This window comes from Pristiophorus japonicus, chromosome 4, assembly GCF_044704955.1.
Source record: "Pristiophorus japonicus isolate sPriJap1 chromosome 4, sPriJap1.hap1, whole genome shotgun sequence".
Taxonomy (NCBI): Eukaryota; Metazoa; Chordata; class Chondrichthyes; family Pristiophoridae; genus Pristiophorus; species Pristiophorus japonicus.
In genome coordinates, this window is record NC_091980.1 from 276,097,084 (window position 1) to 276,117,411 (window position 20,328).

A 20,328-nucleotide genomic window follows, 5' to 3' on the forward strand; every position below is an offset into this window, starting at 1 on the left:
TGCTATGGGCTCCTTTACATCTATCTGAGCAGGCAGACTGGGCCACAGTTAACATCTGAAAGACAGCACCTCCACTAATGCAACCCTCACTCAGTATTGCACTGAAGTGTCCAGTCCATAATGGGGCTTGAACCCATAACCTCCCAAATTGGAGGTGAGAGTGCTACTAGTGAGCCAAGCTGACACTGACAGCAATATAGAAAATGATGGAAATTTTTCAACCTCATTTGATGATGAAATTCAAAGGTGCCTACCAGTGTATGTTATATATGCAGTACATGTAATATGTACCAATTTATGATCTCATTTGATCTACAACATGAGATGAGCCCCTCTAAAAACTAATCCTCCATCTCTTCTGCCTCTATATAAGTGTGACTTGTGCTGATTGATTCACTAAGCAGTCTTGATACTGGGACCTGGGCAAGGATCTGAGGGAAAATAAACTGCCCAGTTTTGAGTTTCAGTACTTCACCTCCTATGGCACTCTTCTCAAGTCTTCCTGTAGCTTCTCCTGGGTCTCCATGAATCTCGCAATGAATAGATGTTCGGAGGTGTGCAAGGCTTGCCTGGGCTCTCTAATTTTCTTTCCACATTTTGTGGGAAAACACTATGCCTCTGCCTGGGCACCTGCCAGTGGCAGTTTGATTATGATGAGAATCGTTGGTATGAACGTAGATCCCACCTCTCTATGAGAAAGAAGGTTGAAGCTCTAATGTGTTGTGCCATCACACTGTTCAGATCTTCACTGTTAAATCAATCTAAACAACTTACATCTTAGAATCTATGAAACCCTTAAGCTGCTAGTCACAGATTGCAGTTAATAGAATGTCAACATCCTTTATGAACTAATGTAGCAGTGAGTATGGGAGGAAGCTAACCTGCAATGACAAATCGTTTGACATTTTGTTTAACTATAGAAGAGCAACTACAATTTATAACACTTTTCTTCTTTAAACAGCTTATACCAATGTGGTTACCAATGATTCAATCAAATCTAAAGGTCAGTGTGCTATTGTTTACTTCCAAACGTTAAAACATGGCTCACGTTATTTTTACCTTTTTATTAATAATTATTATCACAAATTCACTTTTAATTTTCCGCATGGCCTGTAATCAACAGTATCTATCAGCGGGTCTGCAACTGCGCCTTCAATCAATCCAGAACAATGCCAACCATCATGTCTTGCAGTCATTCCAGGGGTCTGGACAGATGAGCACAAGTGCATCAGTACTCCGTAAATGGCTGCAGTGCACTCAGTTCAAAATGGCTCAGGTGGAAATACAGTCATCAGAAGCTGCATCTCAATTTTATCCTCTTTAAGTTCTCTTTCTCGTTTTAAGTACACTGGACTTGAAAAAGCAGCATCTCTTGTTCAATCCTCTGCTAAAACATTAGATGCATGTCGTCAACTAAACAGCCTATGTAAATATAATCATTTCATCATCTTTACAAATATTATAGATTAATTAAAAAACTAGAATACTGTTTATAAATACTATAATGACATTGGTTTTATTAGAGGAAGTGTTTTGCAATTTAAATATATAATAGAATGATCACAATCTTATACATCACATGTGCTGCACACTGTGTATATGAGATGTTATAGCACTGCATATCCATTTATAAAAACAAAAATGTATTTTTTTTAAATGGGCTATTTTACATGCCAATGCATTCCATGAGTTGCTTTAATTACTCGCAAATTCATCAGCATCCATGTTACAACCTTTCACAATCATTTTGCTGTTGAAAATGTAACTACTGATTGGATTACATATCTTTTTGGTTCTTTCAAATCATCTTTGCACTTTGCCAGTATCTCCCAACACTATTGTAATATATGCAATGTCAGTTCTAATATTGTGTCCTACTTCTATATTCTGTATTTGGAATATGTACAGCTGTACTGGAAAATGTGCTGTTCTTTTTTTTGTCTTGATATTTGCTGAAACTATACCTTTCTCTGTACACAAAAGATCTAATTAGTGTCCTAATTATGTCTCTAGGAATGTGCTAACTCCTAAAAGTACTAAGTATGCAAAAAATTAATATGAAGGTCATACTTTGCAATAATACAGAAAGATAATTAGTTTACCATTTCAACTGCTGGTATTCCAATTGACTACTGGTGCAAATAATACTTTAGATCAATGTTAACATCGTTGGAAATAGAATAGAAACCAATCTTTTCAGTATCTAGTAGATTGTATATACTTTCCTGTAAATTATCACTCAGATCATTAAATTAGATACATATTTTGTGGAACAAAGAATATATAGTTCCATAGCAGAGATGAAAACACATTTCTCTAAGCCAAAATAGTCTGGTGCAAAATACAATTATCCTTTTTTAATGCTTCCCTTTTATTTCTCTTCCTGACCTAGTAGCCACTTTAACCATTCACCTCCATCTTCAAGAAAAGGCAGACTGGTGCTGAATATGTACAATTCAGTCCTTACGCTATACAAGCTATATTTCTTGTAAAACAAAAGGGATGAAGTGTCAATTTTTCCACTTAGTTTGGAACTGACATTTTACTAATGTGGGAAGCAAATTTTAGTACAAGGTACTATCTCGGACTTGAACCCATGACTGTGGATTTGTTAATGGACATTATAAGTGCTACACTACATTACTACCCAAACAGGAGATTTTTTTAAAAGAAAAGAGTTAAGAGTGCACAGTACATACAAAATATGTAGATCCATTGTTGGCTCTTAAAATTATTGGGGCATTTTCTAATTCAATTCGACATTAGAGTCATACAAAACATAAGTTAATTAATTGAAACCTTTTGTTTTTTGGTGTAAATGTACCAAATCAATTAATCAAGGTAAATGTAATTATATAATTAATTTAACTGCAGGGTTAAACCCCAGAGCTTTAAGTATACACTTGATGGCTTAGTGGATAAACTATGGAACATTGAGTCCTACTGACCAGGAAGGCCCTCGGTGCAATCACTGGACTGTGTTGAGTTAGTCAGCTCCAGCCAGGTGGCAATGCAGATGCTGCCTTTGGCTTCAGTGCTCCAGGGAAAGGGAAGGAACGATTTGGGCAGGGTTCTCGCTCCTCCTGTTTGCTTTACAGTTTAAGAAAACACTTCTATAACAAGGTATTTAAATAAGATTTAGATTGATAGCAATAGTGACAATAGAGTAATAATTCATCATGTTATTTTTGTTGCACTTTCTTGCTTTCAGAAACCCTTTTCTGGTCAGGCTTTACACTGCGAATGAGTTCATAACTGATCCAATACCACTAGTTCCATATTTTCACATTGAAGTAACATCCTTTCAGCAATGTTAATGGCTCTCGTTTTAGTAGAGGACTCATGTAAAATGTCCCATTTGCCTGTGCTTCATTGTAATGTTCTTTTTCGATGTTTCACAAAGAGCATTGGAGAACTTGCCCAGTATATTTGGAAATAGATTGGAATGCTAGTCAGAAATAATTGTGTGATATTTCTGTAGAAATTACACCTGTAGAAACTCACATTTGGTCTGCTCTGGTACTTAAAGCACTCCCCCCCCCCCCCCCCCCCAAGATATTTGTTTCGTTTTGCAATTATCAATACTGAACAGTCTGTCGTTATTAAAATTCACGTGCATACAGAAAAAGTCGTAACTTGGATTTTTAAAAGCACATACAGTTTATAATTTCATTTCATTATTCGAGGCACAAACTTACAGTGCCCTCGAAAGTGGTGAAATAATAAAATTTCTAAGACTCGTGCACTGCTCACTGCAAAAAAAGGACTGACATTGGCTATTGTGCTGCAAAGTGGTTCACCTTGAATGCTTTTCTGAGAACATTTCCATCATACTGGAATGAAAATGTTTGCCAGTAAACTTGAAGGTCAAAATAACAGGAATTGACTGCGTAGAAAAATTTGCCAACGACTACAGCTTTCACTAGAAAATTTTATTTTCGACATACAAAACCAATGGAAATGCAATCATTGTGTTAAATAAGGGATACCCACAATCTTGGTTTAATTGGTTTTGCTTATAGAAAATATTTTTTTTCCCTCTCTGTCTCTTTCTGGTTTAAATAAAAGAAACACAATACATTTTACCTCAGTGAAGCTTTTGTATTTTGTCGTCTTATTTTTCAAAATTATTTGAAGGAAAGCTATTGGAAAGAAAATGTTAAGAAGTCAAGAAAATATTACACGGATACAACTGACTGAATAATACTGATGTATCCTGGGAAATTAGGTACACTGCACTTGCTCAGACTGCACAGTCCAAATTCAGCTCTAACTCAGCTCTGGGCAAAAATATCAAGCCCAAGCTCATGCTTTGGGAACATTAAAATACAATTCAAAGCATAAATGCAATCACGTTATTGTGAAATATTTTTTATATTTTTGGAAATCAGAAATTTCCCCGTGCGCCTCCATTAAAACCGGAAGTCGGCGGGTTCAGGTCGGGATTCCGATTTTTACCAATTTAATTACGCTCCAAACCCACCTGTTTTTTCAAATAAAAATTCCCCCCTTTGAGTCCTAACATTGATAAAATGCTTTCCTTTGAAATGAACTGTATAATTAAAAAAGATGCCAGCTTTCAATGAATCTTAACTGATAATGGAATATGGGGAGCGGGCAGGGAAGTGGACCTGAGCCCATGATTGGATCAGCCATGACCGTATTAAATCGCGGAGCAGGCTCGAGGGGCTGTATGACCTACTCCTGCTCCTATTTCTTATGTTCTTATGAATGCCTTCACTGCACCTAGAACTCAATTACCAATTTTTTTTAAATACAGCAAGTGTATTTAGGTTTTCTCAGGAAAATTGAAGTTTAAATTGCTATTCAAATTTTTTTTGAAACTTTTTAGTTTAAATAAATAATTTTAAATAATCAAATAAAACACTGGAGGAAGGAACATCTGTAAAAGTATTTTTTTCTCTCTGATTGTATCCTGGAAGTTGATGCTGTCAAAGGACAAAACAAGTTAGTGATACAAGGCAGAAATTACACACAATGTTACAATTTTACATTTATCCCTTGCTGCTAATGTTCACAATTCTCTCTTAATTTAGTCACCCAAAGTCTGGTTGATTTTTCTTTCCGTCGCATTCATACTTATTACATTTGCTGTAGTCAGCAAATGTACACATTGGCTTGTCTCACGGATTGTAGGTACAGTCACTAAAAGCCAAGTGCCATTTTTTGTTGTGTGAGGATACTGATATTAAAGCCATAAAATGGTTACAATACGGTGTGGTAGGAAGAGAAACTACGATTCACAGATAAACTCTGAGGTGTAGTTGGTCTTTATTGATCACTTTACAAGTGTCTCAAAAGATTCAAGCGGCACTTACTAACAATTGTTAAAATTAAATATCCTCCATATAGGGTGGGTGAACTGAGGGGACAGCATTAGGGATTCCAAGTCCCAAGACTCTACCTTCACTTTTCTTGTCATCAGTCTTCATCTCAATCCTCTTCTGTGGCAGTTTGGCCATTGACTAGAGAGGTATTTCAGTGTATGAAAGCTATGAACGACATTTTGATTTATGCCAACCCTGGCTTTAACATCTTTGTTTCTGATGCCTTCGGTGACCTTGAATGTAAATTCTGCTACAAGGAGGTCCAAGATAAAGAGCTAACAGCATCTTCAAAGACCTCAACTGTCCAAAATGACAAAGGTACTGAAAGTTTTTCATGACTATGTCAAGAATCATTGGAGGAAGATTTCTTTATATGCACTTTAAATAGCAAATACATTCCTAATCCGTGCTTTAAATAGCAAATAAAGTAAATCTTGCCAGAAGTGTTAAAAGTCTTTCACTTTCCGCTCTCAGAACTATGAGAGAACGTCAGCAGAGGAACATAAGGAAGAAGAGATATTAGGCTCAAATCATCAGCAAAAATATTTCATCTTGGAAGAAAAGAAAGAATGTGCATTTATACCTCACCTTTCACATCCAAGTAATGTTCCTAAGTACTTTACAATTGATGAATTACTTTTGTTATGGGGAATCATAGTCAGTTTGTGCATAGCAAGGGAGGAATGCTAGCGAAGGCACCTTCCTGCTCTACAAATAGTGTCATTGGATCTGTTACATCTGCCTGATCAAACACATGGCCCTGGTTTAATGACTGTTCAAAAGATGGCATCTCCAGCAATGCAGATTCTCTCACCACTGAACTCAATTCCAGATTATGTGCTCAAACCCATAGAGGTTTGAACCCACAATCCTTTGACTCAGACAAGAATGCTATCAACTGGGATAAACTAACATTTGGGGCTAGAAATTCATTTTTTGATGAAAGCGGTATTTTTTCACCAAAAATACTGCTTTCACTCCGCTACCACTACGAGGTCTAAGATTCAAACTTCAATTTGCTCAGCGGTAAAAATCGGCGTTACACGAGGATTCATGGCACAAACCACAAATTTTCTGCAACTTGACTCCGAGCCTGATACCGCTGCAAGAGAGGCCTTAGGAGGGGGGAAAACATCAAAAAATGAAATGTCACAAAATATTCACAAGACACTTAACTATCGAATTGCTGAAAAAGAATTTTAAAAAATTAAAACTTTAACTTACCTTTTTTGTAGGTCTACATACCTACTGCTGCTCCAAGGGCTGCAACGCAGCTTTTTACCTTTTTTTTCACGATAAATACGGGTGCACGCTGGGCCCAAGTTTCCCTAAAGAAAAAAATTGGCGCTCACTTACCTGGACACCTGTTTTTTTCCGGCCCCTCAGCGCTGAAATTAAAATGCAGAGTTTTCTCACCACATGTGCACCCTCTGGCGCTGGCACTACCCGATCTGAACTCGCAGGGCGGAGCCTCTAATCTGCACTTAAACCACACTGCGCGTGCGCTGGAAAAAAAAAACAGGCACCAAATCGCGCGCACGCACCGTGCACAAAAATGTAAAAACATTTGCACATGCGCAGTAGAAAGTATTTTTTTAAAGTACGTGTGGAGACTGTGGGTCACCATTGAGAATCCATTGGTGGCAGAGGTGGATTTTCAGGGAGGAAATACATCTTCGTTCACGAGATGGCTGCTATGGAAGGGCGCAGAGAAGGCGATAGGACCAGAGATGGAGAAGGGGAAACCGTAAGGGCGAAGAGATTTCTCGCGGAAGAAATTGAGCCCCTGATCGACTTAATTGAGAGTAGATGGGGAGATCTTGAGAACAATGGGAGCTTCGGTAAAAATAAGCTTAAACCGTCTATACTCGCAAAAGTTTGGGACCAGGTCACAGTCGAGTTTAATGGAATGTCCCTGACCCCGACAACCGGTGCGCAGCTGAAAAAGAAGTGTCAGGCTTTCGGACAAGCAGTGACTGTAAGTAATACGTTAAACTTACATTTACTTGGGCTTTTAAATACATGTATATTTATGTACTGTAAATGTGATCCGTGTGTGTGCGCGCGTGTTCAGAAGGACCCTTTTTAAAAAGTTACATTTTCATTTTTGCAGAAGGTGGTGTCACAGATCAACCGAGAACGGTCACAAACTGGAGGAGGCCCGCCAAGTAGGCTGCAAACTAACAGCCCTGGAGCAGAGGATAGCGTCAATGAGTAAATGCCACAGGAGAAAACCAACAATCAACGCGAAAGCTGGGCCCAATTTTCCATTAGAAGGTAAGCCCTGCAAATTGCGCAGTCTGGGTTGGCTAAATGTTACATACTGCGTGTGCTTCCTACACTTCTCCTTCCTCAATGCTGCTAACCAAGCATCTATCTTTTGTTCGCAGAGGTTGAGCATCAGGAGGAGATAGAAGGAGCACCTGAAGTTGAAGGAGAGAATGTTCAAGAAAATGGCGCGCCAGATATTCCAATTCAGGAGAATGATGGGCAGCAAGAAGTCATAGACGACGAAATGGTCACCCTGGATATGGAGGTGCTGAACCCCTTGAGGATTCCAAGCCCTTTCATGAGCGAAACAAGCGAGAGGACTTTTCTAGGTGTGACGTCTGAGGCTGTGGGTACAAGTGTGTAGCAGAAGTCACACCTGCGAGACATCACAGGAGGGCGAACTCCAGACCTGATGCAGAAACACTGGATTCGGAGAACATAGGACATCTTGTGGGGATGAGTGGGGAGAACATCCAACAATCTCGATTGCTCCTGGAAGCCTTTGGTGGGGTGAAGGCAGGGTGAAGGGGAAGTGTCATTACTGGTGGAAAGACTTTCGGGACGGTTGAACGAGGTAGTAGCGGCAATAGGGGGGCTCACCCAGGCTGTCATTAATGCGAGGAGCACGTTCCACTCTCCACCAAATTCAAGGGTTGATCCTGAGGATGAGGTTGACTACAAAGAGGAACCCGAGCATTCTGCTATGACGTATTTTGGCTCTGTCCCTGTTGTAACCCAGCAGCAAGAAAGCCGCACTGGAACAGATTACACCTGGGGGTACGGGTGGGCTGGGCGGGTGGCACGCGCAAGGGTAGCAGCATCTACTGGGGCAGGATTGGCACACAGCACTAAGGAGGAGGATAGATGGCTTGTTTGTTTGTGGTTGTTTTGTTGATTGTTAAGTTTGCTACAGTTCTGAATAAAGTTTTTAAAGTTATGAAGGTTTAAATATAAGTAATAAGCTAATTACAATTGCAGTGTACAACTATTTAATAAACATTTTAATTTTGGACTTTTAACCTGACTCCTACACTTCATTTTTTAATTCTGCACTCAACATGTAAAATGGCCTCACCCCTTGCAACCTATTGGTTTAAATGATACAGGGGCAGGTTCCAGTACTAAGGTGTTCATGAATCCTGCCTTGTTCTGGGTCACTGATACATGCAACGAAGGACCATGGTGCATGTATCAGTGACTCTCACCCAGGGTGCATTCATGAACAACTTAGTATTATTGTCCACCTAATCACTCCAACACTTCAAAACTCCATTAAAACATACAATATTTGTGGTGGGAATATTTAATAAACATAATGTAATGTCCACCTAAGCACTCCAACACTCCTTTAAAACATAAAAGATTTGTGGTGGGAATATTTAATATATGTTATGTAGTTTCCACCTAAGCACTCCAATACTCCATAAAAACATACGATTTGTGGTGGGATTATTTTTTTAATTCAATATAATGTTCCATCTTTATTAGAAATCACTGCTGCTTCCCTATGAGCCTGGAGTGTCTTGCACTGTCTTTTGTGTGCAAACCTTCGGCCTGGGACAGCAGTGGGCTGCATGGGTGGAGAACATTCGGCCGGGGGCTAGCAGCGGCTGCAGTCCACATCGAGAAAAGGTAGAAGGCTACCCTTGTGCAGTGAAGAGAAGACTGCTTTGAAAACCTGCTGGATGTCTACGAAGATTCTGGAAACTATGGGATTACCTTGGTTTGAACCTTCTTAGAAGATTTTTGGACCCAGAGACATCGCTGGAAAAATTTTATTTATTTTTTTTCCTCAATGTTATGGCCTGATGACACTCAATATCGAAGGAGCAGCATTTTTGGTAGGTTTAGACTTGACTTTTTTTTACTTACGTACAGTCCCTGTTGCATTTTTAATTTTGCTAAAACTTAAATTATGAGTTAGGGAGTCCATTCGGCTAGGGATAGGGGTGGGCCAGCACGGATTTCTGTACGTAAAGGTAAGGGCTTCTCCGACGGTGCTTGTAGGGTCTGTGCGCCGGTTCTAAAAATTTCTTTCGGGAGGAAGCTTGGCCCTATGCCCAGAAATGGCGCAGGAGCCGTCTTTGCAGGTACACCGGTGCCAGTTTGGTGCCAAACATTCTGGCACTGGTAGTAGATGCCGGCACACCAACATTTGGGAATATTCAAACTGATCTTCAGCACAAAAAAAAATCACTGGGTGCCGAAAAAACGGTGCCCAGTGCTGGGGAAACTTTGGGCCAAATGAGCCATAATTTGCTGTCAAAATAATGGTGAGGCTACTGGTGCTCGCCGTTATTTATGTGTAAATATTACAGCACCTTTAGGCTTGGGGCTAATGTGCGGTTAAAAGTGGAAGTCCAAAAGTTGCTGTCCGAGTTGCACCACTCCGCTGTTAGCTTCGTGTAAACTGCATCTCGCTGTCTGTCTCACCATTGAATGGCGTGACTTCACTATACTTGTCCAGTAGGTATGAACCTAATTCGCCACATAAAGTAAAATCTTGTCCATTTCAGTCTAAATACCTGTTTAACTTAGGATCTTGCGGAGACATCGTTAGTGGTATTTCTCCAGCGACTTAAGGTGCCTACAGTACATGGTCCATGTCTCTGAGCCATACAGGAGGGCAGGTATTACTACAGCCCTGTAGACCATGAGCTTGGTAGTGGATTTGAGTCTTCAAACACTCTTTTCCTCAGGCGGCCGAGGCGGTGTTGAATCTCGTCGGCAATGTCTGCTCTTGTTGATAAGAGCTCCCAAGGTATGGGAAATGGTCCATATTGTCCAGGGCTGTGCCATGGATCTTGATGACTGGGGGGCAGTCTCTGCAAGATTCTACAAATCCCCTGGGAGAACAGACGCACCAAACATTAGCGTCCTCGACCAGGCCAACATCCACAGCATTGAAGCACTGGCCACACTTGATCAGCTCCGCTGGGCAGGCCACATCGTTTGCATGCCAGACACCAGGCTCCCAAAGCAAGCGCTCTACTCGGAACTCCTTCACGGCAAGCGAGCCAAAGGTGGGCAGTGGAAACGTTACAAGGACACCTTCAAAGCCTCCTTGATAAAGTGCAACATCCTCACCGACACCTGGAAGTCCCTGGCCAAAGACCGCCCTAAGTGGAGTAAGTGCATCTGAGAGGGCGCTGAGCACCTCGAGTCTCTTTGAGAGCATGCAGAAATCAAGCGTAGGCAGCGGAAAGAGCGTGCAGCAAACCAGTCCCACCCTCCCTTTCCCTCAACGACTATCTGTCCCACCTGTGACGGGGACTGTGGTTCTCGTATTGGACTGTTCAGTCACCTAAGGACTCATTTTTAGAATGGAAGCAAGTCTTCCTCGATTCCGAGGGATGCCTATGATGATGATGACCTCTTTAACAATGAAGTAAGTGCTAATTACTGCCAAACAAGCTCTCTGCCACTGAAAATTAACTATTACAAGTGTGGAGTCTCATTGCTTCAGATTTTAATTGTTGTTGGAGATTTTTAAAATGTAAAGTTTAATTTTTTTTTAATTTTCCGCTCTGACTCCTTTTCTCTATTAACCCAATCTTTCTTTCCCTCTTATTTCTATTTCTGTGCCTGATTTGACATTAAATTCATCCATTCTGACTTGCATTTCCTTCTCAGTCCTTGTGCTGTTTCTGAATGGTTAATACAATACACAGTTGCTTTCCCTGTTCATCCAGCATCCCGGTTTCCCCCTCTGTGACATTATCAGCTCGCACTTTCAGCAATTTGACACGCAAAAACTTATAAACCAAAACATGCTGCCGTTAGATTCACTCCTACTGCACATTATGGCCCATTAACTTAAAAATGGTCTGATTTACAACGAGTTACATTTCTGGAGCAGAAAACTCGGAGAATGAGGCATCAATACTTTGCATAATGTGTCTAATTTCAGAATTGGTGACTGGTATAAAGGCAAAGTAGAGATGTGCATCTAACAGTGGGTGGTAGAAAATTAACTGGCTGCACTTAACTTGGTAACAGCCAAGCTGAGCCACTTGTGGAAGTGATTCATTCTCCCCCCTCCCCCAATTCTCATAGTAATGAAACCTTTTGAAAATTAAAAGATAGGGGAGGAAGGCAGAGCTGAGCAGCTGGAGATTTATTTAGAAACAGCAGCGAGAGTAGCGATGTTTGTTTGCAAGCAGAACAGTTGGAAAAAAATCAGGAATACAATTGCAAAGGCACTCTCTTTCTGCTTGAGTTAATAAATAGAACCCAGATAAAAGAAAGATAGATTTGCATTTATATAGCGCCTTTCATGACCACTGGATGTCTCAAAGTGTTTTATAGCCTAGGAAGTACTTTTTGAAGTGTAGTCACTGTTGTAATATGGGAAATGCGGCAACCAATTTGCACTCAGCAAGCTCCCACAAACAGCAATGTGATAATGACTAGATCATCTGTTTTAGTGATGTTGATTGAGGGCTAAATATTGGCCAAGACACTGGGGATAACTCCCCTGCTCTTCTTCGAAATAGTGCCATGGGATCTTTTATGTCCATCAGAAAGAACAGACACCGGGTTTAACACCTCATCCGAAAGACAGCACCTCCAACAGTGCAGCTCTCCATCAGCACTGCAGTGGAGTGGAGTGTCAGCCTAGATTTATGTGAGCTGAACCCACAACCTTCTGACTCAGAGGTGAATGTGCTACCAATTGAGCCACAGCTAACAGTGGAAATAAAAACAGGAAATGCTGGAAATACACAAAGGTCCATCAACATTGTAAAAGAACGGATCAGTGTTTTGATGTTTTTGAGATAACCTGCCGTTCTGTTCAATGAAGGAATCGGTGAGTCTGATCCCTCTAACTGTTTAACTTCCCTAGTTTTTGATGCTGAAGCAATTGGTGATATTAATTTAGAATTCAGTTCCAATGAAGACGACTTTTGCTGATGAAGTTCTGACAAAGATTCTAAACCCAAAACATTGACATGCAGCTTCTGTTTTCGACATTTTCTTATTTTGTTTCAGATTTCCAGCATTTTCAATTATTTTGTTTTTAATCTCAGTGTACATAATCCATGTATTTTCTGCTCCTGGGATGTGTGTTTTAAGTCATAATTTTATGTGTGCTATGGGATCTACCTGTTTTGTAATGTAACAGACGTGTCTGTATATAATTGTGGATGAAAAAGATACAAAGTTCCGAGCTGCATGTTAAGGCCAAGGAACGATGATGCTATTTGTTATGTTTTACTCCATGTGCACTGCAGTAAGAGGTTATTTCCCTCTGCTCTAACCCACGGTAATAAGAATGAGCCTATGAGATTAAGCTCCTATTCAGCCATGAAATTTATAGCTATGACAATCATGTTGAAGGAAAAACTTCAATATAGAACTGAAAATATCTCAGAAAGACCGGATCGTTTTGTATAGCATCATTTCTGTAGGCAAACATGCCAGTCAATTTCAGCAAGATCCCACTAAATGAAAGGTTAGTCAACCTGTGGTGCTATTGGGAAAAATCCCTGCTTTTCATTAAGCAGTATCAAGGGACCTTTATTATTGACCTGAACCGCAAACATCGATTTGTCTTAACATCAAAGGAGAGTGCTCAGTATTGTGCTGAAGTGGAAACTTGATGTGCTTAAGTCATGAGTGAAGCTTGAACTGATAGCCTTCTGACTCAGAGGCAAGAGTACTGTCAAACTGGTGGGCTATACTGGTGGCCAGTTAATTGCTGGAATACATGCAATATGATAAGACAGATTCATCCAAGTGTAGCCTGATGCAGCCAGGTCTGAGGCTGTTTATTACAATTTTCTGTGCAGTATGGTTGGCAATGCGATTCATATTATTGTGCATAACTGAAATATCTACTTTTATTGCATTTTTTCTTTCATTCTCTTGTGTAGTACTCTACCCAAACTTGATACTGAAGGAGGACAAGATCTATGAGCATGAAGATGAGGCTTATGCTCAAAGTAGGTAGAACCTTTGGAAGAGGCATGAAGTGCACAGATAACGTTCTGCTGCAGTATTATTGGGAATGTAAGCTCTTCGTCCCCTCCCCAAAGGAATTATCTTCCATTGTTACTGAGGCCCAAATATGCCTTGAGACATAATTTGGACTGTGAGTTCTCCACTCTAAATGCTGCTTAAAAGGTATGGAGTGAATATTGACACCGCTGTGTCAGCCAATGTGTTGGAGACAGGGCAGGGCTTATGACGAGCAGAGTCTATTTAAATAGAAGGCTCGAAATTGCCCTGTTTTGCGACACCCATTAGCGCCTACAGGGGGGAATTAATAGGGCGCAAAACAGTTTTCGCCCAGAGGGAGGCAATACCGGCTCCCGTGAAATTGCACGGCAGTTAGCACAGGCGCTGCCACAGTAGTGCCCCGGGCTGCTGTGCAACCAACGATGATGTCATCGCCGTGTGCGCCGACTCCTGAGTGCACACGCTGACCCCTTTCTGCCCTGCAGCAGACATTGCCCTGCACCCCGCGAAGCTGCCGCGAGCGCTGTTAGCACCAGTCTCGCAGCTGACCTCCGCTTTGGGGGCAGATGTTAAAGGGGAGGTGGGGAGCACCCCGCGTCGCCATGTTGGCGGTTTGGCCAACTCACCGGTCGGCTCGAATTCTGCACCCCTTGCGTGGTCTGGGCCGCCATCATGCTGCCCAGCACGCCATTTTGGGTGCCAGGCTGCGGCCTTGGCACCACGCCGCCCTGGTGGTCCAGTGGAGGTCTTCAGAGGCCTGACAGGGTGTGCAGCGGTCCTCCCCTTTAACCAAAGGGGAGGGGCAGTGAAAACGTGTCAGTGCTACGCACTTGCTGACCAATTCGCCCTAGTGCAACATTCACCTGACTTTATTCTGTCCTTTTCTAAGATCTCCTCCCTGTTATATATGTAAACTTGTATTTGCTCTGTACAGCCACTAGAGGGCTCATCCTCTGGAGTCCCAAGGGATTATGGGCACAGGTATTTAAGGAGACCTCACAGGTTGGAGAGGCACTCTGGAGACCTGCAATAAAAGACTAAGGTCACACTTTACTTTGAGCTCACAGTGTTCAGTCTCACTCTTTCTCCATACATAACACTCCCTGCCCTCACGGATCTGCATTGGGTCCTTGTCCCCAGAAGTAATGAATTTAAAATCATTGGGGTAGAAATTCGGTTGTGCCTCTGTTGCGGCGTTAACCCAAGTGGGGGCCACCCCAATGTGCGAGAGAACATCTCCGCAGGTCGGGGCTATAAAAAGAGCTGGAGCATGCCACTGCAGCTTCAGCGGGAGCTGACACAAATGTGCGACGGCTTCGAGGTGGGCGACTGGGTGACGTCATCAGGACTCAGGTCGTTGTTTGGAGCGTGGGCAGGAGCATCGGCGGAGCCCAGGTACAACAGAGGAGCGGGAAGGTCGTGGCAGACTTGCAACGAGTGATCGGGGTGAAGGAGTGGTGAGGGATCGTGGCTGAGATTTGGTGGGTGATCGTGACGGAGATTCGGTGAATGTTTGGTGTGGAGGTGCGATGGGAGATTGTTCCGGAGGTGCAACGAGTGTTTTTGTAGCGGAGGAGCGGTGAGGGATCGTGGCGGAGGTGCGGCGAATGTTTGTGGCGGAGGAGCGGCGAGAGGTCATGGCGGAGGTGCGGTGAATGAGGCTACGGGGCCCAAAAGAGCCGAAGGCCCAGGGACAGCACGGGCCCGCCCACACTGTGATATGTGTGCATACTAGGTCCATGCAGCAGAGCAGGTCTCCAGTCGTCTAGGTGAATCCTTGCCACTGGATAAAGGCCTAGCTTTGTCGAGCCCGTGTGGTGGCTGATGTGCAACGGTCACCACACATTATAAAAATCCACGCACAGGCATCTTCCACCCCCTCAATTAGAGTTCAGGACTGGAACATTGGGTCCTTCATTGGATCATCTGTGAACTCGTGGAAGCAAGTCATCCTCGTTCGAGGGATCACCTATGATGATGAACCCAAGCGGAGCGGGAAATTTTGCGCCAGCAAATGGTTTGCATCTGGAGCCGCAAAATTCATCAGCTGGGCGCTGAGTTTGGAGTGGAACGCTAAGGGTAGCATTGCACACCTCTTTTTAAGGCGCTAGGCCGGCTGAGCAACTGAAAATCCTGAGCTAAATAGCCAGCCCCAGACTGCCCTAAGAGAGATTTCCGTGGGGAAAAAAATCTGAAAAAACCCACCAGAACATTCCCAACACATTACTGTAGCCACAACAACATAATTGCAAAAATTAAAAATTAAAAAACAATCACACTTACCTCAGGTCCACTTTACTTCACTTACTGCAGCCGGTACAGCTCGGACCACCAGCTTTCACAGGCATTCCCACTCGGGGCTCTACGTGGCTCTACGGATTGGGCAAGTTTCAAATCTCGAGCCGGTGTCGCAACCAGGGGTGTTGCACACCAGCTCACCTTTCCCGGGTGGTACTGCTCCGCGCTCCCTCAAAACTGGCACCGAATGTCCCGGCGAAGGGCTGGAAGCTGGCTGCCTGTCTGGAAGTGCTTTCCTTCAGTGCTCTAACAGGGGCAGCAAAAGACGGAAAATCCAGCCCCTTATCTTCAAATCATTCCATAGCCTCGCTCTACCCTATCTTTGCAACTTCCAATAACCATAGTCCCTCCTGCGCCATCTGATCCTCCCACTCTAACCTTCTGTGTATCTCTCCCAATTCATCACGCCATTGGTGGCAAAGCCTTTGGCCGACTCAGCCCTACTCTCTGAAATTCTGTACCTAAACCCCCCACTTCTCAAATTACATCCGTTTCACTCGGCTTTCAGTCACTTCCTCTAACTCCCAAAGTGATTTGACGCCCATTTCTTTCTCCCTTTTGTTTATTTTGTGGGCCCGAAATTGATCAGGACATAAGGTCCACCCATTTCTCGGTGGTATGCTGGCGGTGTGTCGTTTCAAACTGCCGGCATACCGCCAAGACTGAAGAACGCAATTTTGGTGGATTTTTTTCTGGTGGTTTGCGAGCGGTGTGCAGCGGGCAGTATGCAGCATTTGTAATCAATCCAGATCGACTTTCTAGTTGATGGACGGTGCGGCACAGCTTTTTATCCGCGATTTTGGGGGTCAGGGGTCACCTGCGCATGCGCAGTGAGTTGAAGTCGAGTAAGAGAGAGTGAGAAGGAGCAGCAAGCTATTCGAGGGTCAGTTGGTTTAATCACAGATTCCAGAGTTAAATAATATTAATAACAAATAATAATTTATACAATGTCTACTATAATGATACATATTTTATAAATCAAGATCATATAATAAATATAATAATTATAAATATAATGGAAATGCTAAAAAAGAAGTCGAAGTGCAGGAACATCGAGAAGGATGGGAGGTTGAGGGCGCCCAGCTTCGATGAGACGGAACTACCTGCCCTGCTGGAGAATATTGCGGAGAGGTACTCCAACATAATGAAGGGTGGTCGTGGAAAGGCCCCCCCCGCCCCCCCCATAAAGGAGTACAACAGAATATAGGACTGTAAAGTCCTGTCCCCTCAGTACAGATTCACACGAGGCATGTAGTGAAGTCAAGGTCACTCTGGACCTGCACCTTTATTTCACAGCTCTGGAATGCTGCACTTGCCTGAGACCTGTCCTTATATACCTGTCTCTTGCAAGTGCACCCCTGGTGGTAAGGTATGCTGGTGGTTACAGGACATATCTTATTACAGTCATGTGTAGCATGTTAGGATACAGTTATATATAATAATGTAAGATACATGACATCACCCTCCCCCAAGGTCTTATTGTCTTTATCGGTTCAGTCTCTCAGGTGGTCTACGCTCTCGCGTGGAGCATCTGAGTTGTGGTTCAGTTGTTTGCCTTGGTGTCTGTTTTTCTTTGGGTGTGGTTGCTGGTATCTCGCCTGGGCTGTCTGTTGGGATTGCCCTTTCCTCAGGTTGTTCCCTCTCTCTGTCCACCAGGTGTGGTGCGAGTTCCACATTATAGTCTGCCTCTGCTTCCGCAGTGTTGTTGGTAAATCTGCTTTTGACTTGGTCTACATGCCTCCGGCAGGTTTTGCCATTGTCCATTTATACTACCAGTAGCCTGTTTCTTTCCTTGCCCGTTACTGCCCCTGCAAGCCATTTGGGACCCCTGCCATAGTTTAGTACAAACACTTTGTCCCCTATCTCATTCCACCTCCCCCTTGAATTTCTGTCATGGTACTCAGTCAGCTTACGGCGCTTTGCCTCAACGATTTCGTGCATGTCTGGGAGGATTAATGAGAGCCTTGTTTTTAAAGTCCTTTTCATCAACAGTTGCGCGGGGGGGATCCCAGTCAGTGAGTGCGGATGAGATCTGTACGCCAGCAGCAGTCGCGACAGGCGACCCTGCAGCGTGGGACCTTGGATTTTAAGCATGCCTTGTTTAATGATTTGCACTGCACTCTCCGCCTGGCCGTTGGAGGCCGGCTTGAATGGTGCCGTCTTGACGTGATTTATGCCGTGGTCAATTATAAAGTCTTGGAATTCTGCGCTGGTGAAGCACGGACCATTGTCACTGACCAATATGTCAGGGATTCCGTGCATTGCAAACATGGTTGTGAGGCTCTCCACAGTGGTGGAGGTTGTGCTCGAGTTTAAAATGGTGCATTCGATCCACTTTTGAAAATGCTTCTACAACTACGAGGAACATTTTGCCCATGAATGGTCCCGCAGAGTCGACGTGCACTCGCGACCACGGTTTGGTAGGCCAGGGCCAGGGGCTCAGTGGAGCCTCCCTGGGGGCATTGCTGAGTTGGGCACAAATGGTGCACCTTCAGACGCAGAGCTCCAAGTCCGTGTCAATACCAGGCCACCAGACGTGGGATCTGGCTATGGCCTTCATGAGAACGATCCCCGGGTGCTCGCGGTGGAGCTCCCGGACAAATGCCTCTCTGCCTCGCAGAGGCATGACTACTCAGCTGTCCCACATCAGCCAGTCTGCTTGTAGTGATAGCTCAGTCATGCGCCTGTGAAAGGGCTTTAATTCCACGGGGCAGGCATCGCGAGCCTCTGTCCAGTCACTGGTTAGGACACATCTTTTTACTAAGGATAACGTGGGGTCGCTGGTCGTCCAGGCTCTGATTTGGCGAGCAGTCATGGGCAAACCTGTGGACTCAAAGGCATTGATTGCCATGACTATCTCACAGTCTTGTTCGTCAGACCCTTCTGTGGTCGCCAGGGGTAGCCTGGCACAGTTGTCTGTGCCTGGTCTGTACCTTATGGTATAGTCATAGGACGCCAGCATGAGTGCCCACCGTTGAATTTGCGCCGAGGCGTTGGCGTTTATTGCCTTGCTCACAGATAGGAGGGACGTGAGGGGCTTGTGGTTGCTTTCTAACGCAAACTTGGCCCCGAAAAGGTATTGGTGCATCTTTTTGACACCGTACACGCACGCGAGCGCCTCCTTCTCTACAATTCCGTACCCGCGCTCCGCCCGCGAAAGTGACCTGGAGGCATAAGCTATGGGTTGTAATTTGCCCGCACTATTGACATGTTGCAAAACGCACCCAACCCCATACGCTGACGCATCGCATGTGAGAACTAGCTTTATACCTGGGTCAAAGAAAGTCAAAACACTGTTGTAACACAGAAGGTTGCGTGCCTTATTGAAGGCGCGTTCCTGGGCGTCCCCACCAAACTAATCGCACCCCTTCCTGAGTAGCATGTGGAGAGGCTCCAGCAGCGTGCTTAAGTTCTGCATGAAGTTCCCAAAGTAATTGAGTAGCCCGAGAAAGGCGCGCAGTTCTGAGACATTTTGGGGCCTGGGTGCCAGGCGAATTGCTTCTGTTTTGGACTCGGTTGGGTGGATTCCATCAGCGGCAATCCTTCTGCCCAAAAATTCAACCTCGGGTGCGAGAAACAGGCACTTGGATTTCTTGACTCGTAAGCCTACCCAATCCAACCGCTTTAGTACTTCCTCCAAATTACGGAGATGGGAGTCGGTGTCCCTGCCCGTGATAAGTATGTCGTCTTGAAATACAACCGTCCCCGGGATGGACTTGAGCAGACTCTCCATGTTGCGCTGGAATATGGCAGCTGCCGACCTGATGCCGAATGGGCATCGATTGTACATGAAAAGGCCTCGATATGTGTTGATGGTGGTCAGTAGCTTGGATTCCTCGGTCAATTCTTGCGTCATATACGCAGATGTGAGGTCCAATTTTTCGAAAAATTTACCTCCAGCCAATTTGGCAAATAAGTCCCCCGCTCTGGGCAGCGGGTACTGGTCCTGTAGGGAGACTCTGTTTATGGTAGATTTGTAGTCCCCACAGATTCAGACGGATCCATCAGGCTTCATGACTGGGACGATGGGACTTGCCCAGTCGCTAAATTCCACAGGTGATATAATGCCTTCCCGCAGAAGCCTGTCTAGTTCGTGTTCAATCTTTTCCCTCATCACATAGGGTACAGCTCTGGCCTTGTGATGGACCGGTCGAGCATCCTGTGTGATGTAGATTTTGACTTTGGCCCCTTTGAAAGTGCCCACACCTGGCTGAAAGAGATGTTCAAATCGCTTTATAACTGCTGAGCAGGAGGTCCGTTCCTCTAATGACATGGCATGGACATCATCCCATTTCCAGTTTAGTTTTGCCAGCCAACTTCTCCCCAACAGTGCTGGGGGGTCTCCGGGGACAATCCACAGGGGAAGTCTGTTCACTGTCCCTTTGTGTGTGACAGAGAGCATGGCGCTGCCGAGGACTGGTGCAATTTCTTTGGTATAGGTCCTTAGTTT

The 20,328-nt window shown here is 44.0% G+C and overlaps 1 protein-coding gene and 1 long non-coding RNA gene across 2 annotated transcripts in view; one reads left to right on the forward strand and one right to left on the reverse strand.

Annotated features, from left to right (window-relative positions):
• LOC139263437 (protein unc-79 homolog) overlaps positions 1-1,419 on the forward strand; it is a 253,255-nt gene extending 251,836 nt beyond the window's left edge. Inside the window, exons 48-49 of the mRNA XM_070879516.1 lie at positions 962-1,003; positions 1,124-1,419. Coding sequence (XP_070735617.1) covers positions 962-1,003; positions 1,124-1,324 — 243 coding nt within the window. The 3' untranslated portion in view covers positions 1,325-1,419. The remainder of the gene's footprint in view (positions 1-961; positions 1,004-1,123) is intronic.
• Positions 1,367-20,328, reverse strand: part of LOC139263439 (uncharacterized) — a 34,356-nt gene continuing 15,394 nt past the window's right edge. Inside the window, exons 2-3 of the long non-coding RNA XR_011593148.1 lie at positions 4,087-4,142; positions 1,367-1,384 (exon numbers count right to left, since the gene is read on the reverse strand). This is a non-coding gene — a long non-coding RNA (uncharacterized lncRNA). The remainder of the gene's footprint in view (positions 1,385-4,086; positions 4,143-20,328) is intronic.